This window comes from Natrix helvetica (genome assembly GCF_964273705.1).
Source record: "Natrix helvetica genome assembly, chromosome: 2".
In the NCBI taxonomy this organism is placed as follows: domain Eukaryota; kingdom Metazoa; phylum Chordata; class Lepidosauria; order Squamata; family Natricidae; genus Natrix; species Natrix helvetica.
Window position 1 is genome coordinate 115,861,476 of NC_138552.1, and position 27,103 is coordinate 115,888,578.

The following is a 27,103-nucleotide window of genomic DNA, read 5'->3' on the forward strand; positions in this document are numbered from 1 at the left end:
GGGCTGAGAAAAAGTGACTGATCTAAAGTTAACTATATCTGTGTGGCTGTTTAAACATTGCTTTTTTGTTGTGTAGTATTGCATAATTAAAAATGTTGTGACAATTTCTTTTATTTAGGAATTCTCATATTAAAATATTCCTATCTTTTATAATAATAATTTTCCATCTTTGGCCATTCATTATCTACTGTGTTTCCCAAAAATAAGACCGGTCTTATTTTCTTTTGGGCTTGAAAATAAGCACTTGGGCTTATTTTCAGGGAGGTCTTATTTTTTTTTAGTGCTACTGCTGGAACACTTTTTGACCGCAATGCCTCTTGGGAGCTCTTTGCCCTCCTGGCAGCGTGGGTGGAGACTGGAGCGTGCCGTGAGCTTGGCCCTGATTGAGGCCGTGTGCAAGCAGACAGTAGGACAGATAGGGCGTGGTCAGTGGTAGCTGCCCAAACACTTTTCGCCCAGAGGGAAATGAAGTTTTGTCTGCTTGCAAAGGGGATGCTTTGAAATGTCCCCTTTGCAAGCACCCGAAGCTTTGAATCTTTGTCATTTCTCTTTCTGGGCGAAAAGTGTTTCGTCACCTATGTGGTGCTTGGAAATGAAACTCCATTCCCAAGCAACCCATAGGTCAACAAACTTTTAGCTCAGACAGAAAAATGATGGAGATTCAAAGCCTTATATGCTTGCAAAGGGGACGTTTCAAAGCATCCCCTTTGAAAACCGACAAAGCTTCTTTTCCCTCTGGGTGAAAAGTGAGCTGTAGAGCCAGGCAGAAGCAGAGGCAATCCCAACGTGCTGCCCACTCCTTCCCACCATCTCTCAGTTTGCCTGCAGCTGCGCTGAGCAGGCACATGTGCAGGGCTTCAGGATCACCTGCCTCCCCCATCCCCCATGCCTCTGCCTGCTCCCAGTGCCACTGGGCAAGCCTCCTGCAAGCCTCCTTTGAGACAGGCAGTAACGCATGTCCAGATCATCTGTCTTCTCCCCACCTCTGCCTCCACGCTCGGACTTAACAGTATTTGCCCTGTACCAAGGGGCCAGTGGGCTATGGCTGTTGATGGACACCGTTGGCTCCCACATGCTCACTGCCTCTTGCGCTTGCCACGCCTATCCCCCAGCCTATTTTCAGAGTAGGTCTTATATTGGGCCCACCTCAAAAAATCAGGCTAGAGCTTGTTTTCAGTGTGAGTCTTATTTTCAGGGAAACACAGTAGTTTCATCAAGTCAGTATCATATTATCATCCCCTCTCCTCAAAAAGCTAAGGGTATATATTTAAACTGTACATGTTACCTGTGAGTTCAATTGTCTTTTAAAATTGCAGTCCTCATAAAGTAGAACCCTCATTTGTCATCTACAATTCATTTACAAGGTAGGATAGTGGTAAGAATGCTTACCCATACCAGAAACGAGGATCATTGGAAATGCAGTGGTTGAGATTTCGCTGAGCTGAAGCCTTTTTTTTATTTAAAACAAACTCTTGCAATTTCATTTTTACTTCTGTACTTGCCACTGCACCTAAAATACCAAACCAAAAGAAAATAGATATAACTACATAAATATAACTACATAAATACATACTAATCCTAACCCTAACCATATAAAATTGTATCAGAGTTATCTAAAAATTTTAACCTTTCCAATATTATAAACTGTCAATAATATTTTTACAATGTGAAATGGGTACAGAATTAGAGCTAGTACTTGAAAAATAATTACATTTATCTTCTTCTATAAACAGAAGATCAGTTAAGTACTATTTCATTTATTTGGCTTTTAAGTAAGTATTCATAAAATAGAGGATTTCCACATATCGATTTTTTGTCACATCAACTTATGTACAGAAAAAAATCTGTCTTACAATAGTTCAGGCAGAGAAGGGCCCTCCCTCAAATGTTCTTTAAAATACAGAGTTTCCCACCATTCCTTTAGGAACCTCCAACATGCAAACTGTGGTTACTCATCTGTTCTGACCCCCCTCTCCACGCCTGTGAACAAGCCAAAACACAGGCTTGGCTATTTGCCACTGTTTAATTGCAAAATAACAAACCTTTTGGCCGAAGGCCCAGATAATTCAAAATACAACAAAACAAACCAGATATTCAAACACACTCTAAGACATCGACTTTCTTCACTGCTAATTTCGAACGGTTGTTTCCTGCAAATGTCCCCACCCTAGGCCTCACCTATAAGCTCTCTTGGGAGGGGCCAATCTACAACCACCTGTGCTAATTATCGTCTGTGAGCCTGCCTACGAAGCTGCTGCTTTCGTTTCTCAGCCCTTCTTACTCTAGCATCAGAGACTGACTGCCTTTGATCCTCCCCACTGCTCCATGCCTCAGGCGCCTCCTGGTGGCCAACCAAGCCCCTTCTGGACCCAGCTCTGAATCTGCAACATGCACAGGGTCTTCCACATCATCCAGGGCCGAATGAAATGATCCCTCGCTATCTGAGTCCATCAGCAGCTCAAACGGATCCTGCTGGGCTACAACACTCATCCTAAAATGAATCCTCTTTACCTGGAGCTTCAAAACTTTCTCTTTGCTAAAAGTCAGTCTACATTTAGTGTACATCTGACTTTGGGGATATTTCTTCATAACCAAACAAAAGTGTATTTTCTGTACAGTTCACACCTCTTGCTCGCTGGATCTGGATGTCAAAATGCAAAGCCCACATTTTGTAATTAACCCCCACACCCTGTTTTGGCTGGCAAAGTGCTACAGGAGTCTGAGTGCTATCACGCCCCTAGCCAAGCCCACCCACCTGGTAATTAGGGCAGAGAAAAGTTGTTAAATTATTTGAATCTCACCACTGCCAATAATAGTATCATAATCCTCGCAATGTTTTCACTATGGTTTATTATTTATTGTATGGCACATTCACATCATATTTTAACAAAAAGGAATGGAGTAAAATACAAAACATAGAATATAAAATCTGAAATCTTAAGAGGAAGATTACAAATATCTAAATTGCAAATATAATTTTTTGTTTCATTTGTCGCAACCAAAAAACCAGCAAAATCTCCATTCACAGCAGAAAACCTTTGAAGTTCATCTCAAGAGAAATAGAAATAGAATAACAGTTGGAAGGGACCTTGGAGGTCTTCTAATCCAACCCTCTGCTTAGGCAGGTGGTGAATATCCTTTGGCTACATTGGGATTGCAATTCTCATTGTATACCTTTCAATGCTATCAATAAATTAGACTCCCAGTTTATTCAGGTTAAAGGGGCAGGAGCAGTCAATGAAGTACAAGTTCTTTTTTTATATTTTTGCAGCAGAGAAATATATCTATTACATAAACATAATACCTAGCATGCTTTTACTTACTTTCTTTTCCTTTCTCTTTGTTTTTAAGCTGCTGGAGTTTCTGTTCCCTGTGTTGTTTCTCCAACTCTTGCTCCTGCCGATGCTGTTCTAATTTTCTCTGGTGTTCCAATAGCTCCTGCTGATGTTTCATTGCTAAAATCTCCTGTTGTTGCTGTTACGCCAAGAAAATAGAGAAAAGGTAAAAATGCACACAACCCTTAACCACACAAGTCCTTAAAATGTCATCTTGCTACCTATCAAAATAAAGCATTTTAAATCAAGGACAAAATTACATTTTAAATAAGAAACCAATAGAGAAAATGAAAAGATAATATTACACCATAGACTCTAGCAAGCATACTAAACAGTATTTTTGCAACATAATTCTGTATCATAAATTGCTTTTTAAAAAACCACCATAATTTTAAAAATCCATAACTTCTACAAAACAGGAATCTGTAGCTCAGGTGTAGGATGAGGGTGAAGGTTCATTCTTCGAGCTTGTGGGTTGATTTCCGAATGTTTGTTACCAGGCTAGGTAACATCTTCAGCAGAGTTTAGGGAATGTCAGTGTCAGTGTTCTTCTGTTTTTAAGGGCTTCAAGTGTGACTGCATCAAGTGAGAGTTTTGTGATGGGTCACCTGTGAGTCATCAGTGATACTTGTGATGGGTCTTGTGATAAGAAGATTATATCAGGTCAGGATCATTGGGAGGTGAACTGAAGAGAAGGGGAAAAATGTATCTTGAGCCTGTGTCAAATGGCCACCATGGCCACATCTACCTCGGCCACACCTACCATGACCTTCACCTCAACCCAGCTCTCTGAAGTCAAACACAACCCTGATGCTGCCCGCAATGAAATCAAGTTTGACACTCCTGGGATAGATAGCATCACCACCAGATGGATTTGTAACTAGCTGACAAACCGTATTCAATGAGTAGTCCTTAATGGGTCTACATCTACATGGAGGAAAGTAAGCAGTAGGGTACCACAAGGTTCCAACTTAGGCCCAGTACTCTTCAATATCTTCATAAACAACTTAGATGATACTAAGCTGGCTGGAATAGCTAACACCCTAGATGATAGGCTCAAGATCCAGATGGCTCTTGACAAACTTGAACACTGGGCCCTATCTAACAAAATGAAATTCAATGTACAGAAAAGTAAAGTCTTACACTTAGACAAGAAAAACCAAAAGGACACATATAGACTGGGTGAAACCAGGCTTAATAATAGCAGTAACTGTGAGAGGGATCTTGGAGTCTTAATGGACAACCAGCTAAATATGAGCCAGCAGTGTGCAGCGGCAGCCAAAAAAGCCAAAGAAATCCTAATGTCAGGTGGAACCCTGACACCTGAGTTGCACTAACAGAGGGATACAATCAAGATCAAGTGAGGTACTATTCTATAAAGCCTTAGTAAGACCACATCTAGAATACTGCATCCAGTTTTGGTCACCACACTATAAAAAAGATGTTGAAACTCTAAAAAAGTGCAGAGAAGACCAAGATGATTAGGGGACTGGAGACTAAAACATATGAAGAATGGTTACAGGAAGTGGGCATGGCTAACCTAGTAAACAGAAGGACCAGTGGAGACATGATAGCAGCGTTCCAATATCTGAGGCGTACAGAGAGGAAGCGTTCAAGTTATTTTCCAAGGCACTTGAAGGTCAGACAAGGGATAATAGATGGAATCTCTTTATCACAAGCCCTATCACAAGATTCACCGGTGACTCACAGCTGACCCATTACCTTAATTGACACACCCATACCTGAAGCCCTTTTAACACAAGAACACTGATATCTCCTAAACTCTGCTGAAGATGTTACCTAGCCTGGTAATGAAATGTTCAGAAACCAATCCACAAGCTTGGGGAACAAACCTTCATCCTCAAGTGTCAACTTATTTATAGGTAACTATCTGGAAGGGAGATATTACTGTATATTTAAGGATACCGTGTTAATGTCACTTTTGTTAAGACAGAGTAAGCAGTGTTTTTAAAAATTGTATATTCGTAACTGGCTGACCAACCACATTCAATATATAATCCTTAATGGAATAGCATTATATGGATGGAAGCATGCAGAGTATCCCAAGGCCGTATGTTAGGCTATGTTCTGTTCAATATCTTCATTAATGATTTAGATGAGCTGTCACAAAAGCCAACATAGTCCTAGGCTGTATTAAGAGTAGAATCAAGATCACATGAAGAGCTAGTACCACTTTATAATGCCTCCATAAGACCACACTTGGAATATTATATCAGTTTTGGTCACCACAATATAAAAAAAAGATGTTGAGTCTCTAGAAAGACTATAGAGAAGAGCAACAAAGACAATTGGGGAACTGGAAGCTAAAACATATGAAAAATGGCTGGAGAAATTGGGTATATTTAGTTTAATTAAAAGAAGGACCAGAAGTGACATGATAGTAGTTTTCTAATATCTAATGGGCTGCACATAGAAGGGCATCCTATTCTCTAAAGCAGAATGAGACAATTTGCCATGGCCAACTGGCCATGAGACAATTGGTCACAGCCAACACACTGTGGGACTTACCGCAGGACAATTAAACAAATACAAAAGTTAAATTAATTTAAATGGAACCACAGTCAATAATAATAAAACAAAGAATCTAGAAATACAAGAGTTACAATTTCAATGAAACATGGCTACCAATAATAAAAGTAACTGAATGAAACAGCACTGAATTCTCCCCAGATGAGTTGTCCAACAGCAAGTGGTCCATGGTAAGTTGTCTTAGATCCCTCCCCCCAAACCACCTGAAAGTAGGATAAGAAGTAATAAGGTGTATTACTTCTTTTGTAAGTTCTGTCCTCCCTCGAAAAGTGTCCTACATGTCCTCCTTTTCGATATTTGAAGACTAATCTGTTGCACGTTATGTGACGTATTTGTATTTGACATGACAATTCGTCAAGGCTCGGTATAGTGCAGTATAAGATGCGATTATGAGACACATGCACTCCGCACGGGAGACCTTGAGAGAGAGTGCCGCGCGCAAGTGGCTTTGTTTACTTCTTACCGAAACACAACATGGCACATATGCACGCAGTAGACTCACGGCACGTCAACAATTGAATGACTCATGGTAATTATTTCTTTCTCAGTGAATATTCAATTATACAGAGGTAAGTACAATTCACGTTTTATTAATTCATTATCTATTTAATAATTTCCAAATATGTATAATTTTATTTACAAGTTTATACAACCCTGTTGTCAACAGAAGTGTAACATAATTTAAATTTAAATTTTAGTGAAGTTTATTCGCTTGTGTTATTAAAGTTTCAGTTGTAATAATTAATTTTATTTATTCATAATGTGCCTGCATCGTTCATGTAGCTTTATATTTTATTTTTAATTTTAAATTTCATTTAGGGATGGAAAAATAAAAAAAGAGGAAACGCCATTTCAACGATCAATTGAAAAAGGAATTTCCATTCCTCATATCAAAGAAAGATGCCATTGTTTTCTGCAATATTTGCAGAGGAGAATTTTGTATTGCAGTTGGGGGCAATTCAATGGAAAAGTACTCATTTAAATAATAATTAACAGGCATGTAAGCATAATTACAATATAAAATGTTACAAATGTTTTTATTATGCATATATCATATTTTAGTGTATTATTGTTGCAATGAATAAAATATTTTTTTTATTTACGATATTTTTTTCCAATCTATTTGTCCTCCTTTTCATTGTAAAAAAGTTGGTCACCTTATAAGTAATGAATGAAAACTAATCAAGGAGAAAATCAACTTAACACTAAGGAGAAATTTTCTGACAGAACAATTAAGGACATGAATCCAGAAGTTGTGGGTGTTCCAACACTAGAGATTTTTAAGAAGAGATTGGGCAACCATTTGTCTGAAATGGTATATCAGAGGAGGATATGAAGACCTCCAAGGTCCCTACCAACTCTGTTATTCTGTTAATTATTTTAAAAACACCCAATATGAATGATGAATAAAATTAAATTACGTATGAGCAGTTACTAGAATAGCTAAGCCTATGGCCCAATATCTGTATCATTTAACTATTGGACAATGGTGCCCACAAGATAATGTAGTTCTTGCAGGGATCCAGAGAATCTTCTAAGGAGATCATTCCATTGCAATATGATGTAAAGTTTGTGGGATGTTCCCTCAAAGAAAATCTTTCTGCAGTTTTTTTCCCCTGAAGTAAACAAAAAAGCAAACCAAAAATTGTAAAATTATTAAGGATAGGTTATTTAAAGCTAGGATTTAAAGGCTAAACTGTAGACTGCCCACTATAGACAGTCAATCAGTCAGGTAAGGTTTTTAAAAAGGGATATTGGTTGGAGGGGAGAAGGGGAGTTTAATTTTAGCACTTAATTGGGAAGGGTGGGGGAGTTTTACAAATCTGTCCCTCCCAGCTTTTTGATTTTTTATTGAAGAAATGTGGCTTGGGGGAGGAGGAAGAAGATTAAGCAAGGGAAAGGTTTTGGGAAGCTCATCCTGAAGTTGTCTTAAGGACCAATTTAGCATCGGTACAGAAAGCTTGGTAAGTAGTTGCTATTTTAGGGGTGCTGAAAATGGCAGCTGCTTCTAGGAGGCATGGGGAACAGGCCTAAGCACTACAGGGGATGGGAGGGAAGACAGGCAGGGGAGGGCACAGCATCTGCGAATGACCACAGGAACATTTCATCTGTCATAATTTTGAAACAAGTTTGTATGTAGTTTTGGGTGTTGATCATTGTTTTGAACAGTCATTAAATGGCCTGTCATTTCTTGAGGATAACTTGTATGAATTTATCAGCCATGTAAATAATAGAAAAGTCAGAGAATCCTGGAAGCCTGCCACCAAAATAAAGGAGGCAACAGCAAACTACAGAACTAAATGTGTTTAGTTGAAATGAAATTTCTGATGAAATTTCTATTTGCAGTTGTTTGTATTTTGTGGAGAAGACAACAACATGCAAAGACCTGCAAATAGAAATAGAACTACTGTGGCAAAAGAAAGCAGAGGTAGTATTAATAATAATAGGTGCAATCCCAAAGCAACTGGATCACCACTTGAACATCATTAACAATGACAAATTTACCATCAGTTAACTGCAAAAGGAAGCTCAAATCCTGTGATGATATCTCTAGTACCATAAACCATCAATATCTTTCTATCCCAGATCCTTGGGAAGGATTAAACAAGTGGATAAAAATGCCAAATCCAATCTGAATATGTGGGTAACTGTGAGATGAACCATAATGATAAAATCATAAAGTTCAAGTTCTTTAATTGACAAATTAGTCTTTTTGAAAGGTATTTTTGAAATAAAAGATTCCCACAAAAATGTGAGACACTGTATTTGTCAGACCTGCCCCAGTTTGTTTTCTCAGGAAAGTAAAACCTGTGACTCCATTTAGTTGAAGCAAAGGAACTTTTACTGAATGAAATTGGTTACCGCAAAGTCAGGCAGAACCTGGTGTTCCCGTGCAAAATACAAAGCTATTCTTTCCAACTCCCAATCCCTCCCCCATGAGCAGTCCTCCCACCAGCCAATGTGATGCCGGTATGACATTTTGAAAAACTCTGAGGTATGAAACTGGTAACATTCCATTCTCAGGGGAAACAGCCTTGAAGATCCTGATACAAGCTGGTTTGATGAACTGTCTTCTTCCCTTGTTACTTCCCTCTTCCTCATTTCCCACCATTGGATATACAAGTGTGGATTGCCCCAAATTCCTCCCCCCTCCCTTCCCCTTTGATGGCAGGAACCCAACAAGGCAGCAGGCTGATAATGATACTGACAGTATTAAAATTTTGAAAACTTTTGCAGATATATGTATATGAATTCTACACAAAATATATAATAAGCTATCAAATTACATTCACTTTAAAAGCTTTAATCGTGCCATAAAAACAGTGTTGGTACGTACCTGATATGCCTCTTCTAATAGATTGGAGATAGCATCCATGCATGGGCTAACATTGTCTGCCTTCTGATTGGACTGAGTCTGATTAAAGATAGTTAAGACACGCCCCCTGTTGCTAGCCTTACCCAGCTATTTGGCAAAGAAAAAGCTTAGACAGACTCAGCATGTTATTGAACCATAACTTTAGTAAACAATAACTCATCATCAATTAAGTCTTAACAAAGAATACTTCTACCATGAACAACTTGAATCATAACTCTCTTTGAGATACAGAAATCCAAGATATCAAGGGAATATCAGAATAGGTCATAAATCAGATCAGTCGGAGAGCAGGGAGGGGATGGATGCTATCTCTATCCTATTAGAAGAGGCATATCAAGTAAGTACCAACGCCCTTTCTCAATAGAGGTGGAGTTAGCATCCATGCATGGGACATACCCAAGCACTATTGTCCTGATCAGAAACAGGTGCGGCCGAATGGACCGCTTATATGACCTACGGCCAAAGGCCGCCTCTGCAGATGCAAATTTATCTATTTTATAGTTCATAATGAACAGGGAAGGTGAAGCCCAGGTGTACGCCGTGTAGATCTCATCCAGCGAAGCTTGTGTAACCCAGGTTGCTGTAGTAGCCGCACTTCTGGTGGAGTGCGCAGTTATGCCTCTTGGCACCAGCTCATGCTGTCAACTATATGCCCTAGCTATGCAGCTGCGAAGCCACCTGCCGATGGTCGAGGCAGACACCTTCTGACCTAGGGTCACTGGCTAAAATGACACAAACAGCGTTTCCGACCTCCTAAAGTCAGAAGTGCGACTGATATAGACCTTAAGGGCACGTCGCAAATCCAGCTTGTGCCACCGTCTCTCCAAGGGATGATTAGGCGAAGGGCAGAAGTTGGGCAAAACGACCTCCTGCTCCCTGTGGAACCAGGAGGAAACCTTTGGTATAAAGGAAGGTTCTACCCAGAGTACCACCCTGTCGGTGTGGAAAGTACAAAGATCCTCCTTCACTGAAAGAGCCTGCAGTTCCAAGATCCTCCTGGTAGAGGTGATGGCCACCAGGAATGCCACATTCCACATAAGGAACTGTAGTTCTACAGAGCGTAAGGGTTCAAAGGGCGCCCCTATTAGAGCTGATAAAACTTTAGACAAATTTCATGTGGGGTAGCGGTGAACCACTGGTGGTATCAAGTTGACTGTCCCCTTCAGGAACCTCCTCACGGTCTGGTGGTGGGATAAAAGCCCCCCCCAAGTCAGAATCGTGGCCAGAGCAGTTACCTGCCATCTCAGTGTATTGGGTGATAACCTTTTCTCCAGTCCATCTTGGAGAAATTCCAATACCTGGGGCACAGAAGCCATTGTAGGATGGATAGTCTTGGTGTCACGCCATTTGCAGAAATTACACCATGTAGCACCATATATGCGGACCGTGGAAGGCCTCCTGGAGGCCTGGATCATGCCTATGACCCTGGAGGAAAAACTGTCCTCCCTCAGAGTGTCCCGCTCAAATGCCAGGTGGTCAGCTGGAGCCACTGAGGGTCTGGATGCTCCAGCGACCCCTGGCTGAGGGCACCCTTGGCCTGAGGGATCCTCCAGGGTCTGGCCACCAACAAGGTCTGTGGGTCGATGAACCAAGGCCAACACGGCCAATGCGGGGCCACCAGGATCACCTCTGCTTTTTCGGTGATCACCTTGCGCAACACCCGAGTAATCAGGGGCAGCTGGGGAAACTCATAAAGAAGTCCAGGGGGCCAATGACGCCTGAGAGCATCTGTCGCCTCTGCTCCTTGCATCCGAAACCTCGCGTAAAAGCAGGGGAGCTGTGTGTTGTGTGGGGTGGCGAACAGGTCCACAACTGGTGAGCCGAACCGATCTGAGATCTGTTGGAATAGGTGAGGATGGAGGCGCCACTCCGCATGGTCCACCTTGGCTCGGCTGAGCCAGTCGGCCCGAACATTCACCACCTCCGAGATGTGTTCTGCTGTCAAAGAAGCCAAGAGCCTCTCCACCCAGAGGTCCAGTTCTTTGGCTTCCTTCATGAGATTCTGGACCTTGTGCCACCTGACGGTTCACGTGGGCTTTGGTGGCCACGTTGTCCATCAAGGCTAACATGTGTTGGCCAGCAACAGTTCCGAGAAAACTCTGGAGGGCCAGGTGGATGGCTGTGAGTTCCAACCAGTTTATGTTGTGAGTCCTGCCCACCTGGTCCCATTGTCCCTGGGCCATTTGCACCTGCAGATGAGCCCCTAGCCATACAGGCTGGCGTCCGTGGTGACTGTCACCCTGTGAACGACCCTGAAGTGGTAGCCCCTGGTGATGGCTGTCAACCTCCACCAACGGAGAGAGTGGAGGACCTCCGTGGGAACAGTGACCTTCAACAGTGATGTACTCCTGTGAGCTTTCTGAAAGGGTAAGAGAAACCACTGTAGGTCCCTAGTATGTAGGCGTGCCCAAGGAATGATGTTGATAGCCGACACTAATTTCCCCAGCAAGTGGGACAAGGTGGCCAGGGGGGCCCTGCGCTGACTCAAAACCTCCCCAACCAGTTGCTTAATACCCACTTACCTATCCTGTGACAGGAAAACCTGCCCAGAAACAGAATCAATCCACGCCCTCAGGTGTAAGATCCGGGTGGAGGGTTTAAGATGACTTTTGTCTCTATTTATAGAGAACCAGTGGGCCTCCAAGATGCATATTGTTACCTCTAAGTCCTGCCTTGCTCCAGATATTGAACTGGATTGTAATAACATATCATTGAGGTAGCATTGGACACACATGGGCAAAGCCCTCAGATGTGCTGCCAATGCTGCCAATACCTTGGTGAAAGCCCGGGGAGCGAAGGAAAGGCCGAATGGCAGCGCCTTGTACTGATAGTGCCGCCCCTGTAACCGAATCTCAGAAACTTGCAGTGTTCATGTAGAATAGGGATGTGCAGGTAAACCTCCGTCAATTGATGTGAGGAGGTCACTCTCCTGCACCCCTTCTAAAATAGAATGCAAAGAGTGCATTTTAAACCGCGAATATTTCAAATGACGGTTGAGCCGTTTTAGGTCTAGAATTGCTCTCCAACCCCCTGAGGCCTTGGGAATAACAAAAAGAATAGAATCAAAACCCTGATGTAATTGGTCAGCCGGAACCAGTTGGACAGCCCTGATGTCCAGGAAATGTATTGCTGAATTCATTAGGGTTTGTCTGTCCGGGTAGTGGGATACCGGGCAATGAATAAAGAAACTCGGGGGGGGGGTGGAGAGGAATTCTAGAGTTAAGCCCGACCTAACCGTACACCATACCCAGTCGTTGGAGGTAATTTCGTCCCATCGGTTTGCAAAAAATGCCAAACACCCCCCGATGGGAATGGAGGTCTGGTGAGATCTATGACTTGCGGAAACCGTGACCTCCGCCCCCCCCCCCCCCTCGATAGGGCTTCTTGGCCAGGTTGCCCCTCTGGTATCTATAGGCCTGTTGTCACTGCCTCTGGTGATAAGCCCCCCTGGGCTCTGAAACCTGGGGAACCATAATCATGGCCTCGAAAGGAGGTATCGTAGTCATGTGCCCGAAAGACCTGCCTTCTGGTATACGGTGTTGTGTGGGGAGCCCCCTTCTGGGAAGCTGAAGGCAAATTTTTTCTTTTATCTTTGTTCTCTGTAAGAAGTGGCTCTAGAGCCTCTCCAAACAGGGAGCCCGCTTTGTTGGGGGCCAATGCGAAACTCGACTTATGCCTCATGTCCGCCTGACATTGGTGCAGCCACAGTAAGCAATGGGATGCAACAGAGGAGGCCATGGCCCTGGATGTAAATTTGGTGGCATTGAGGGTCACATCAGCTGGACTACCGCCATGATCTTATTTAGGTCCTGATGGGCTCTTGAATCAGCTGCTGGGATTCTCTGCTGGAGCTGTTGGAGCCAAAAGAGGCACAACCAGGAGAAGAACTACACTGGGGTAGAGGCTCGCAATGCCCAAGCCGCAGCTTGATGACAGCATTGCATTGTGAGGTCAGCTTGAGGACCTCCTCCTGCGATCCTGGCATGGTGGTTACTGTGTACAGGGCCGCTACTGGAGCCTCGATCGCAGGAACCTGCAGGAGCTGTCCCAGTTCATTGGCCACGTAAAATTTTTAATCTAAAGATGATGGCGTAGGGTCCAATGTTGGGGACGCCCATAGTCTTTGTACAACATCGAGAAACAACTTTGGGGCAGGAACAATCTCCAACTCTACAGTGTGTTCAGTAAAAAAGGAGTGTTGATGCGGAAGCTGCAATAGGCACTGGCGTTGTCGCCTGTACATCAAAGGTGGCAGAATCTTTAGCCTTGGTGAGGAGAGTCATAAAATGGTCTGGCTGGATCAGGCCTGAGAATGAAGGCTTCTCCGGAACTGCCTCTTCATCTCCAGAGAATTCTGCCTCCTTAATCTCCCCGTCCTCCAAGACAGGTGATGGACTACACTGAGCTTGAGTTGGAGACAAGGCCCTCTGCACCGCTAGGACTGGAACTGCAATCAGAGAGGCTACGGGAGCCACTGATGGGACTGCTCCCGACCCTTGCTGTAGTGAAGCATCAATGCCCAGGCTGATGGCCGATGCTATTATGTCCTGTATATTGGGCAAGGCCAAGGGAGTCATCTGCACATCTGGGCGAAGACCAGCTGCAGTAGGGGTGAATGTAGCCTCAACAGGACTGCAACCCTCAGCCTGCCATCCGTGCCTGACTCCCACAGGCCTGAGGTATTTATCGGGAACAGTGGGCTAAAAGGCCGAGGATCTTGATCCAACCTGATAAGGGATATCTGAAAGGATCTGCTGGTGCTGGCCTGGGATGCCTGATCCCTTTTAGATGAGGAAGAGGAAGGCCTGTGAGTCGCAGACTTGGAGCCTTGCTTATCAGTTGCCTTGTCTTTCCACTTCCCAGACTTGGAAGTTGACTTTGAGGCCTTATCATCTTTGGATGAGGACTTTTTGTTTTTGGATGAGTGGCCAGATGATTTTTCAGGCCTCTTACTCTCTATGGGGTCTTGGAAGATAGATGGGTCTGCCACAGTCAGGAGCTCCTGATTGGAAGGCACTACCCCAGACTGCTAAGTCCCTCAGCATTGACTAGGGCCTTGGCAGCTAATGCAGAACTTGCCTCCACCATTTTGACAGGAGAATAACAGCAACAAAATGGTGTCTCACATTTTTTTTAATGGCCCTCGAGTGACAGATGCAATGGAGGCTGAGGTAGATGTGAATAAACTGCTCAGAGGCTGAGGCAATGGTAAATAAAAGGCTCAGAGAGGCTTAAATCAACTGCTCGCTCCCCCGGGGCTCATTTGCCCTTGCTGGCACTTTAAAGGCTTTTCCTTATCGCTGCCAGCAAGGCCGACCACGAGGGATCAAAGGGCTGTCAGCCAGAACCGCATGGCGACGATCCAAGCTCACACAGCCAAGGGAAACCTCTCTGCGCATTTCGCACTCTCCAGCCACCTCCCCATGCTGCAGATAAGCCAAGCCGAAAGCCTGAAAGCTTTTAAGTCTGCGCTGACAGCCGACATCTCAGCCCAGGCATTTCTGGCTAGCTGTCAAAGTCTCTGGGTGAAATGAGGCAGCCGCGGCTTTCAGGAAATTAACAGACATGACTTTCAGCCCGCAGGACAAAACCACGAGGATCTGTGCCTCATTTAGTGGCACAGACAAAGAGCGCTCCACTCTCTCCCGCTCTGTCAATTGTCCCTGGGCAGCCAGATGCCCCAAAGGGTGAGCAAGGGCATAGTCCCTTTTACTCCAGCCCGCTGGACAGGCAGACCAAACAATCCTACACTCCTCAATCCAATGCAATATTATGAGACAATATAAGAAGCTATTAACTTACAGTGGTAATAATAATCATACAAAGGAGCTAACGATGACACGTCTGTCCTCTGACGTGGACTGAGTCGAATAGCTGGGTAAGGCTAGCAACAGGGTGTGTGTCTTAACTGTCTTTAATCAGACTCAGTCCAATCAGAAGACGGACAATGTCAACCGATGCATGGATACTATCTCCACCTCTATTGAGAAGGTAAGATTTAAATATTGCTGTTTAAGGGCACAATTCAAGGTGTTAATTATTACTGCATTTTTCAGAATATAAGATGCATTTTTTCCCCTCTAAAAGAGGGTGATCCATTCATTGCATTTTTGGTCTCTGTGTGTCATGTTTTCAGGTGGTTCTAGGCAATGGGGAGTGGCAGCGGCAGCAATGCACAGAGGCCAAAAACGGGGTGTGAGGAGGCTGAAAATGCAACACACGTAGGCCAAAAATGTGATGTATGGAGGCAACAATCGGCAGCGATGTGCTGTGGTGAGCCCCGCAGCCTGGAACGGGTCTAAAATGGAGTGCTTTGGCACGGAGGCCAAAAACGCAAGGCATGGATGTGGCGATGGGCTGTGGTGATCCCTGCAGCCTGGAATATCTGATTGGAAGTATTCCAGGAGGCCGATCCAGCTGCCAATCAGCTACTCGTGCTGAATCAAGCTGAAATAATGTGCTGAAGCTTTGCTATTTGCTGCAAGGACACTAGCCAGATGAATACCTGGTAGGCAGAGGCAGAATTTTTTTTCTTGTTTTCCTCCCCAAAAACTAATATGCGTCTTATACTCTGGAGCATCTTATACTCTGAAAATACAATACCTTTAAATCTCTAAATGGCACAGGACCAAGTTATTTACAGTAATAACTCTCTCTAAAGCCATCTGCCCATCCTACCAGATTGGATAGAGTGGGCCTGCTCTTTTAAATGTTGCCATCTTATGGGATCTAGGAAGTGTGTCTTTTCTTTGGCAGCCCCTGCCCTATGGAAGACTTTTCTCCCTGGCGTTTCTAGTCATCCCATGCTAAAACAATGCTGAGGAACTGGAAAGAGTACAGAAAAGAATGTAGCAAAGATTATAAGGGGCTTGGAAGTTAAATTCCATATATAAAGAACAGATATAGAAATTGGACATGTTTTACCTAAAGAACAGCTTGTCTCCTGAATTTGTGGATGTTCCATAATCAAGGTTTTTAAGGAAAAAATGGCCATTTATCCACAATATTGTGAGTATTCCTTTTCTGTGCAGAGGGTTGGACTAGATGACTTCTAGTCCCTTCCAACCTTACAATTATATGAGTTGAAGCAAACTGATTTTAATAGTTTTTTTTCTAATCTGCACTGTATACAGCCATCTCTCTCCCTCTCAACATGGGCTCACCCACCATTTTGGCACACCTTTTCTCTTTCTCAAAGCAGCTCTTAAGTTTCTTTGATCCATGGGGATTTAAGCATTTTGTGTCCTCTGAAGAGAGAGCCTGCATCAGTTCCTGAACTCTACTGGTACTGAATGCTTCTTTGGACTACATTTTCCATATGTTGGTCTCTACCAAAGGGAAATTTCCCTGTCCTCTGTTTTTCCCTTCTCTTGAAGAGCTTTAGCTGTGCTGTTCAGAAAATTATTTTTTCCTCATGTATGGTAGCATAGCATTAATTTACTCTTCCAATACGCTAGCACTTGTAGAAGAAAGACACATTTGCTGATCATATTTCCTTTGCTGTTCATGTGGTTTGCAACATCCTCACTGAGCATTCTAGCCAAATTCACAATGTTTTTCCCATGTTACTTGCCCTGGTTCTAAGTTTCCCGATACCATCTTTCTGAACTAGAACAAAAAAGAGGAAAAAGAGGAGGAGGATCATCTCCCCTTTCCTCCCACACAAAACTCCCTTGTTTATTATCGTTGTTCACTTACTCACTGAGACACTATGGAAACTGAATTTCTTGCACATCAGCAAGAGTAATACTCCAGTCAATCCATCAGTCAGTCAGGGAAGCAAACACACACACACACACACACATTTTTAAAAATACAATAAATATATAGGAACCACAGGCTTGCACACATACCCAACATCTGCCCTTCAAGCTGCATCACACACCTTTATGTGTTCATGTAGTTGAGCTTCATGTTGACGAGAAAGTTGTTCATGCTGTCTCTGGAATTCTGCTATGAGGATTTGTCTCTGGATTTGTTGTTTTTGTTTGAGGGCTAACAATTCCTGTTGGAGCTGCTGTTCACGTAATGTAGGTTCAGTCACTGATATGGAGAACTGATGATCCAAGTGAAAATCCATAGGTGAAACTTGCAAAGGTACTGTTGCAGACACATCAACTACAAAAAAGAAAAAGTCCATTCACCTGCAATTATTATTCAGTAAACTACACAATATTTGCCTTATGACATATTAAATAGTGGTGTCTGGAATTTGAAAACCTAATAGTGTATAATAGTGTATAAATTTCACACTAAAGCCTATTTTCTGTCTTTCCCCCCCCCCTTTTATTGTTATAAATCTTGATATTCTATTTTACTTTTATTTTCATGTTCACTTCAATAAAATGTATGTAATGCAGTTATACATTATTAACATTATATTATTTATAAAGCTTAAAGTATTGAAAATAATTTTATTAATATCAATCACATTTTAGAATGTCAATATTACAAGCATAAAATTATTTAACTTTTTATCTATTTGAATGTAGCATAAAAAAAGCTGCTGCATTTTCCATAGCACAGTAGATACATTGACAGAATTTTTTATCTGAAGTCTGTTTTTCAAATATTAAGTTTTTGTCAAGAGTTAGCTGCTCTTTCACCTAGTTACTTCTTCGCTCTCAGCTTGACAACAATCGCGAGGGAGGTGGTTGGAATGTCAGGGATGGGGATGGAATGCCAAGACTCTGTCTGCAGATCGTGAGACCCTGCTGCCACCCCCCAATATCACACTGTGCAGGTGTTTGGAATGTAGACAACTTTTATAGGAAATTCATTCCCACATTCGCACAGATAGCACGGCCTATCACAAACCTGTTAAAAAAAGGGGGGAGGAGGCGAGATCGAGTCAACCCTTGAATTGGACTGTTGAATGCCAAGCAGCTTTTGAAAAGCTAAAGAGACTTTTTGCCGTTGCGCCAGTCTTTTTTTTTTTATTAAAGGTTTTGACAAATTTTACAAATATTACCCCTTCCCTTTCCCACCCTCTGACCCTCCCCCCCAACCTCCCAGAGCAAAATACAGGGTATAAACATTTAACAATCATACGCTAACATAAGATAACTGATTTTGACATCCTACCTCCTCTGGTGCTTTAATTCTCCTTTTGTTAAGCTAATTTTAGGTAAATTGTAATATTCTTTGTGCCTTCACTCATAAGCTAATTGAAATTTCCTAATCCGATATTTATTTTGAATATAGTCAATCCATCTTCTCCATTCCAACTTATATTTCTCATCCGAATGGTCCTTCAAATATGCTGTAATTTTGGCCATTTCTGCTAGATTTACTACTTTTAGCGTCCATTCTTGAATAGTACGCAATTCTTCCCTCTTCCAGTACTGCGCCACCAAAAATCTTGCTGCCGTCGTTAACTTCAAAATCAAATTAGTCTCTATAACTGTACAGTCTGTAATTATACCTAACAAAAACAACTGGAGGGTGAACTTTATCTTTTTTTAAAGTATATTTTGAATAACCCACCATATTTTTATCCAAAATGCTTTGACTTTTTTGCAAGTCCACCATATATGGTAATACGTAGCATCAGTACAATCACATCTCCAACATTTAGGTTGTAAATTCGGATACATACAAGATAATTTTTTGGGATCTAAATGCCATCTATACATCATCTTATAAAAATTCTCTCTCAAATTCTGAGCTTGCTTAAATTTTACATTTCTTACCCAAATCTTTTCCCATGTTTCCATCATTATTGGCTCTTCGAAATTTTGTGCCCACTTTATCATACAGTCTTTAATTAACTCTGTTTCAGAATCTTTTTCTATCAGTATATTATACAACCTTTTTATATGCATTTGACTCTGGTCCCTAATTTGTTTTACCAAACTATCCTCATTTTGCGTAATACCAATTGTCTGATCTTTTTTCCATCTAGCTTGTAACTGTCCATACTGGAACCAGATTTGAATTACCCTTTCCTCTCTTAATACGTTCAAAGGCTTTAACTGTAGTACACCTCTCTCTATATTAAGAAGTTCTCTATATGTAATTACATCCTGTTTTTGTTCTATACTTATATTCTCTAACGTGTGTCTGGGTACTACCCACATAGGTATCTTATCATTTAACCTATATTGGTATTTTTTCCAGACACGCAATAGGGCATTCCTTAATATATGGCTTTTAAAAATCTTATCCGCCTTCTTATCATATATTAAATAAGTGTGCCAACCATATACCAAATCATATCCCTCAATATTCAGTATTCTATCCTGATAGATTAATCCAATCACTAATTGTTGATAAAACTACTGCTTCATAGTATAATTTTAAATTAGGCATTTTCAAACCTCCTCTTTCCCGTATGTCTTGCATTGTTTTAAGTTTTACTCTTGGTTTCTTTCCCGCCCAGACAAAGTTATTAATACCTTTCTGCCATTCTTCCAAATTTGCATCTTTTTAAAGTATTGGTATCATTTGAAAGAGAAATAGAAACTTAGGCAAAACATTCATTTTTACTGCTGCTATCCTTCCCAGTAAAGACAATTGTAATTTTTTCCATTTATTCATCTCTGTCTGTATTTTATACCATAATGGTTCATAATTATACTTATATAATTTACCATTTGAGGTTGTAATGTAAACTCCTAAATATTTAACCTTAAATTAAAAAAATGTAAAATCCCATTCTTTAACATTCCATTCTCTCCAAATGTCTCTCAGTTCCATATCATCCATCAACTCAAAAAAGAATTTAGGGAGTCTTGTTTGTGTTTGACTATTTTGCAGTAGTCTCTTCTTGTCTTTGATGGTGTCCAGTACTCCGTTCCAGTCACCCAATAGTATACACGATCTATAATCCCATTGTGTTAATTTAGTATGAAGCAACTTGTAAAAATTTTCTTGTTGTTGATTAGGAGCATATACTCCTGTTAAGAGTGTTTTCTTTCCTTCTATTAGTAGTTCAACTGCAATATATCTTCCTTGAGGATCTGCTTCGATTAATTCAGCCTTTAAATCTTTTCTGAAGTATATAACTATACCATTTTTCTTCTCTGGAGCAGATGCCACAAAGTATGGTCCCAATCTTGCATTCATCAAGTATTTCTGATCGTGTGTTCTAATATGTGTTTCTTACAAACAAATTACATCATTTTAAAATTGTTTCAGATAATGATTTTCCCCCCCCCTTTTTTTTTTTGTGGTGAATTTAAACCATTAACGTTCCAGGTTAGAAATTTAATTGTCATCTTCAGCTCCCTCAAGCTTTCTAAGAGCTGCCTGGAAATCTTGCTGGGATTTCACCCTCGGTCTTGCTCCCCCCACAGCTTCTGTGTTTGTATTTGTAATTTATTGGATTATTGTCTGGGCTTGCTGCATCTTTAATTCTTGCTCTTTGCGTTTAGTGGCCACTCGAGTTTGTCTTTGTTCCATAATTTCTTCTGTCTCCTCAGGTAAGTCCAGAGCTTGAGCAGCTCCTGCTTGTACCTGAATATCTTACTCTCTGGTCTCACCTGCTTCTTTTCTTCCTCTAGATACTGGGGATGGAGTGTATCCAGACTTTAATACATTGCTATAGAAATCTCTTGCTTTCCAAACTGAGTTATCTTTCTCCTTGGTAATTCACCACCAATCCGGCTGGGACCTCCCATCTATATTGTATCTGGCAATTTCTAACTTCGTCCACTAAAAATGCGTAATCCTTTCTGGATCTCAACATTTTTGGAGGGATTTCCTTCAATACTACCACGTCTTGTCCTGCCACTTGCAACTTATTTTTGTAAGTTGCTTGCAGTATTTCATTCCTAGTTTTCCTGGTGACAAAATAAATTACAATATCTCTTGGTAGTTGTCTCTGTCTGGCAATCCATGAATTGACACTGTAAATTTTATCGATCTTCCAGGCACACTCTACCTTTGGTTCACCAGTTAATTGAGTGAAAGCTTCAGCAAAAATAACTCTCAGATCTTCTTGGTTATGTTCTTTCAGATCTCTTATTCTTAAGGCAAATTCCATTGTTCTGTATTGTATCATTGTAACTTCTGCCTCTGATTTATCGATTTTGCTTTGTGTCTCCTCAACTTTATTCTCCAACTTGATATTAGACTGATTAATTTCTTCCACCTTCTCATCCAGAGATGTTACATAGCCAAGTAAACCCTTAAGTGCATCTACTATGTCCTCCCTAATCTGTTGATTACGGGTTTGGATTAAACCCTTAATTCCAGACATTTCCACAGACACATCTTTAAAAACATTTGAAATCTTTTCCTCCAAAACAACGGCTTGGAGAGCCTCAAGTGTCAGAGTTTGTGTTTCTACTGGGGATAATAAAGATTGTAATTTCTGTGTCTGGGCTGGGGAAACGCTTAGTTTTGTTTGTTTTGAAGCCATTTCCAGATATTCAAACAAACTTTTCAATAGCCAGTTTATTGAATCCAAAAAGTCCACCTATTCCCCCAGATTTGTTAACTAATACTGTTTTCTTTGATCTTAAACTCTTGAGTCTTTTAACATCGTTAGCAGGCAGGTAACAAGTGCTGTCCCTTTTAAGTTTCACTTTCGACACACCCTTTGTTATTCAATCGCCATCTTCCTTTTAAGTCCCTTTGTCTTCACAGAGGGAAGTATATTACATCGGAATTAAGGTTTGTACTTACAATTATATTCACTCCTGTTTTGCTCTACCTGCGTATCATTCAAATATAGATTTAAACATTGACAGCAGGGGTGGTCGTGACGTTTCGTTTCTGCAAAAGCAGAAGCGTCCCGCACGAGGAGCTATGCCGGGCTTCTGGGGAGCTCTCCCCCTTCGTGCCCCAGAATTTCTCCTGGGGACCCTGGGGAGCTCTATCCTCACCTGTCTGCTCACCCCACCTCTATTCCCGAGGGGGGAGTGAGCAGACAGCTGATTTACGCTGTTCTAGCAGCTTAACTCTGTCACAGGGCTGGCGTTCCCTAGGGAGCGTGTTCCAACGCCGACAGTGCCACTGGAAGCCACGGTGGGGGCCATTCTTATCCAGGAAAATGAGCAAGGACAGCTGCAGCCATGCACTTACACTTCTAGAAAACTAACTGGATGTATCAGTGCTTCCATCACAGAAAGCCAGACTGAATTTTTCCTATAGTTTTTTGTTTTGAATTTTTCCCATATTAAAAGTAATATATTTCTTACATAATGCATTGGAAATATCTATGTATTTTATTCTTATCATACCCCAAAAAAGCGTGCCACTCCAATTGAAGATCATATCCCTCCAATAGTAGTAATCTTCTATGTATCAGATTTATCCACTCTTTCAACCAAGTAAGTATGGATGCCTGATAATAAAGCTCCCAATCTGCTAATTCAAAATCCCCATTATTTTTAGATTCTTGCAATATTTTCAATCTTATTCTTGCTTTTTTCCCCTTGCCATAAATACCATACAATAATACAATAGTAGAGTTGGAAGGGACCTTGGAGGTCTTCTAGTCCAACCCCCTGCCTAGGCAGGAAACCCTATACGATTTCAGACAGATGGCTATCCAACATCTTCTTAAAGACTTCCAGTGTTGGGGCATTCACAAATTCTGGAGGCAAGCTGTTCCACTGATTAATTGTTCTAACTGTCAGGAAATTTCTCCTCAGTTCTAAGTTGCTTCTCTCCTTGATTAGTTTCCACCCATTGCTTCTTATTCTACCATGAGGTGCCTTGGAGAATAGTTTGACTCCCTCTTCTTTGTGGCAACCCCTGAGATATTGGAACACTGCTATCATGTCTCCCCTAGTCCTTGTTTCTCTTAAGCTAAACATACCCAGTTCCTGCAACCGTTCTTCATATGTTTTAGTCTCCAGTCCCCTAACTATCTTTGTTGCTCTTCTCTGCACTCTTTCTACAGTCTCCACATCTTTTTTACATCGTGGCGACCAGAACTGAATGCAGTATTCCAAGTGTGGCCTTACCAAGGCATTATAAAGTGGTATTAACACTTCACATGATCTTGATTCTATCCCTCTATTTATGCAGCCTAGAACTGTGTTGGCTTTTTTGGCAGCTGCTACACACTGCTGGCTCATATTTAAATGGTTGTCCACTAGGACTCCAAGATCCCTTTCACAGCTACTACTACTGAGCAAGGTATCATCTATACTGTACCTGTGCATTCCATTTTTGTTGCCTAAATGTAGAACCTTACTCTTTTCACCATTGAATTTCATTTTATTAGATAGTGCCCATGTTCAAGTTTGTCAAGATCCTTCTGTATCTTAAGCCTATCTTCTGGAGTGTTGGCTATTCCTGTCAGCTTGGTGTCATCTGCAAATTTAATGAGTTCCCCATTTATTCCCTCATCCAAATTATTGATGAAGACGTTGAAGAGTACTGGGCCTAAACCAGAGCCTTGGGGTACTCCACTGCATACTTCCCTCCATGTAGATGCAGTTACATTGAGGACTACACGTTGAGTGTGGTTGGTCAGCCAGTGACGAATCCATCTGGCGGTGATGCTGTCTAACCCACATTCTTCTACTTTATCAAGTAGTAGGTTATGGTCTACCTTATCAAAAGCCTTACTGAAGTCCAAGTAAACTATATCAACGGCATTCCTCTGGTCCACTAATTTTGTCACATTATCAAAGAATGCAATAAGATTAGTCTGGCATGATCTGTTTTTGACAAATCCATGTTGGCTTTTGGCTATTATTTTGTTTGCTTCTAGGTGTTCGCAAATTCGTTGCTTGATCATTTTTTCCAGAATCTTTCCTGGTATTGAGGTCAGGCTGATAGGTCTATAGTTTCCTGGATCTATTGTTTTCCCTTTTTTGAAGATGGGAACCACATCAGCTCTTTTCCAGTCCTCTGGTAGTTCCCCGGTGTTCCAGGATCTCTGAAAGATATAATTCAGTGGTTCTGAGATCTCGTCTGCTAGTTCCTTCAGAACCCTGGGGTGTAATCCATCTGGTCTTGGTGATTTGAACTCGTCTAGGGTAGACAGGTGCTCACTTGCCATTTTCTTCCCTATTTCAATTTGTGTTCCTAATCTGATTTTTGTGGTGCTGTTTTTGATAGGTTGGAATGTTTTATCCCTTTGTGTAAAGACAGATGCAAAACATGAGTTAAATAGTTCTGCTTTCTCCCTGTTGCTTGTCACCTTCTTGCCACTTTCTCCTAGCAATGGACCAATTGTTTCCTTAACTTTTTTCTTGTTTTTAACATGTTAGAAGAAGCTTTTTTGGTTAATTTTTACTTTTGTGGAAAGCCTTTCTTCATTGTGAGCCTTAGCTTTCCTCACTTCATCTTTAGAGGGTTGGGCTATTTGCTGATATTCTGCCTTAGTTATGTCCCCCTCCTTCCACTTTTTATACTTACCTTTTTTGTCTTTCAGTTTGTCGGATAGTTCTGTATGCAGCCATGCTGGTTTCTTTTGGGAGCTGTTATTTTTCTTCTTCATTGGTATTGTGCTAGATTGGGCTTTTGTAATCTCATTTTTCAAAATTTCCCAAGCTTCTTGAGTTGTTTTCCCCTTGAGGATTCTCATCCATGGAATTTTTCCCAAGCTCTCTCTAAGTTTATTGAAATTAGCTTTCTTAAAGTCCAAGACTCTAGTTTGACTTTGTTCTACTACTTGTGTTTGCATAATGTTGAATTCCAATATTGCGTGGTCACTTGCCCGTAGGCTTCCTATGGCTTCAACACCTTCTATCATTTCCTCTCTGTTAGTGAGAATTAAGTCCAATATGGCTGATCCCCTTGTTCCCTTCTCTACTTTTTGGAAATAATAATAATAATAATTTAATAATAATTTTATTTGATTAGCCGCAACCCTCTCCCGAAGGACTCGGGGCGGCGTACAATCAAAACGGATAAAAATACACATAAGACAAACATATATACAAAAAGAACAGAGACATATACATATGTGCATGGAGGAGAGTTGACTTATAAGTGAAAGACAATTAAAAACACAATTTAAAATCCCCTTAAATAAAATTACTAAATTAAAAAACCCATCAGGAGCGTTACGAAGTTATGGTTGAGCCAGGCCAGCTATTTGGAAAAGGTGGGTCTTGAGCTTGACGCGGAAGGAGCGGAGGTCAGTAGTGGTCCTAATATCCGGGGGGAGGTCATTCCACAGGGCTGGGCCCGCCACAGAGAAGGCTCTGCTCCTAGGCGCCGCCCCATGGCACTGTCTGGTGGATGGCACCTGGAGAAGTCCCTCTCTGTGCGAGCGGATGAGTCGTAGGGATGTATGGGGCAGAATACGATCCCGCAGGTAACTAGGTCCTGAGCCATGGAGCGCTTTAAAGATCGTAATCAAGACCTTGAAACGCACTCGATAGACCACAGGAAGCCAGTGCAGCTCGCGCAGGAGAGGTGTCACATGGGAGTACTTAGTACTCCCCATAATCACCCGCGCGGCCGCATTCTGGACCAACTGCAGTCTCCGAGTGCATTTCAAGGGAAGCCCTATGTAGAGAGCGTTACAGTAGTCCAGGCGAGACGTCACCAGCGCATGGGTGACTGTGCGTAGGGCGTCCCGGTCCAATAGGGGGCGCAATTGGCGCACCAGGCGAACCTGGTGGAACGCCCCCCTGGCCACGGCTGTCACATGTTCATCCATGGACAGCCTGGCATCCAGGAGGACGCCCAAATTGCGCGCCCGCTCCACGGGGGCGAGTTGAATGCCCCCAATGGCCAGAGATGGAATTATCTGGTTGAACCGGGGAGCCGGAACCCACAGCCACTCCGTCTTGGAAGGGTTGAGCCTGAGTCGGTTGTCATCCATCCAGACCCGTACGGCTTCCACACACCGGGACATCACTTCGACGGCCTCGTTGGGGTGGTTCGGGGTGGAAATGTACAGCTGAGTATCATCAGCGTACAGATGATATCCCACCCCGAAACCACGGATGATCTCACCCAGCGGCTTCATGTATGTGTTGAACAGGAGTGGCGAGAGGACCGACCCCTGTGGCACCCCACAAGTAAGGGGGCTTAGGGTCGACCTCTGCTCCCCTGCCAACACGTTCACTAGGCCCAGGAGCCAGTCGCGTGTAACCTCCCAGGATGCCAGTACAAGCCAGGAGGGACACAGGTCCAGCAAACATGTGGTAGGTCGCAGCCATCCACGCAATCTGTCCAAATCCTCGATGACAACCAAGTCAAACTCCTCCCAAAAAGGTTTCTCAAGACTCGCCACTGGCGTCTCGACTGGGCCACTGAAGGGGACCCAATCCTTCCGGATTTGAGCGACTTTATCCTGCAGATATTTCCCAAACTCCTCTGCCCTACCCTGTAAAGGGGCCTCCCGCGGTCTCTGAAACAGAAGGGAGCGGGACACCCGAAACAGGGCGGCAGGGCGGTTCTCTGCGGATGCAATGAGAGCGGCACAATATTGACGTTTGGCCGTTCTCAATGCCACTAGGTACGTCCTTAAATGGGCTCGTACCTGTGCTCGGTCAAATTCGGATCGGGAGGATCTCCAACGACTCTCTAGGCATCTCTTGCGGCGCTTCATCACCCTTAGCTCCTCGGTGAACCAAGGAGCCAGGGTGGATCGTTGCCGCCGGAGAGGCCGCAAAGGCGCCACCCGGTTCAAGGCCCCGGTAGTCGCATTATTCCACGCGGCCACCAGGTCCTCTACCCGAGGGCGGGTCAGGGCTGCAGGAGGTGGCCCAAGCTCCGTCTGGAACCTCTCTGGTTCCATCAAGCGCCTGGGGCGGAACCATCTAGTGTTTTCCGGTTCCGCCTCCCCGCAGCGAGGGGTAGCACCAGGGAAGTCAAGTCGGAGGAGTGAGTGATCTGACCATGACAGAGGAGTGATGGTTAAATTCACTCCTCCCAGATCACTCAACCACTGGCGAGAGACAAAAACAAGGTCCAAGGTGTG

The 27,103-nt window shown here is 42.6% G+C and overlaps 1 protein-coding gene across 13 annotated transcripts in view; it reads right to left on the bottom strand.

Annotated features, from left to right (window-relative positions):
- HDAC4 (histone deacetylase 4) overlaps window positions 1-27,103 on the bottom strand; it is a 318,456-nt gene that overhangs the window by 165,161 nt on the left and 126,192 nt on the right. For 9 of the 13 annotated variants that reach the window (XM_081945679.1, XM_081945681.1, XM_081945672.1 and 6 more), the window contains 3 exons: window positions 17,147-17,379; window positions 3,324-3,474; window positions 1,390-1,510 (listed from right to left, as the gene is read on the bottom strand). In XM_081945679.1, the coding sequence (XP_081801805.1) occupies window positions 1,390-1,510; window positions 3,324-3,474; window positions 17,147-17,379 (505 nt within the window). Of the gene's footprint in view, window positions 1-1,389; window positions 1,511-3,323; window positions 3,475-17,114; window positions 17,380-17,867; window positions 17,906-27,103 lie in introns of those variants that run through there. The other 4 variants (XM_081945671.1, XM_081945680.1, XM_081945673.1 and 1 more) reach the window with 4 other exon arrangements.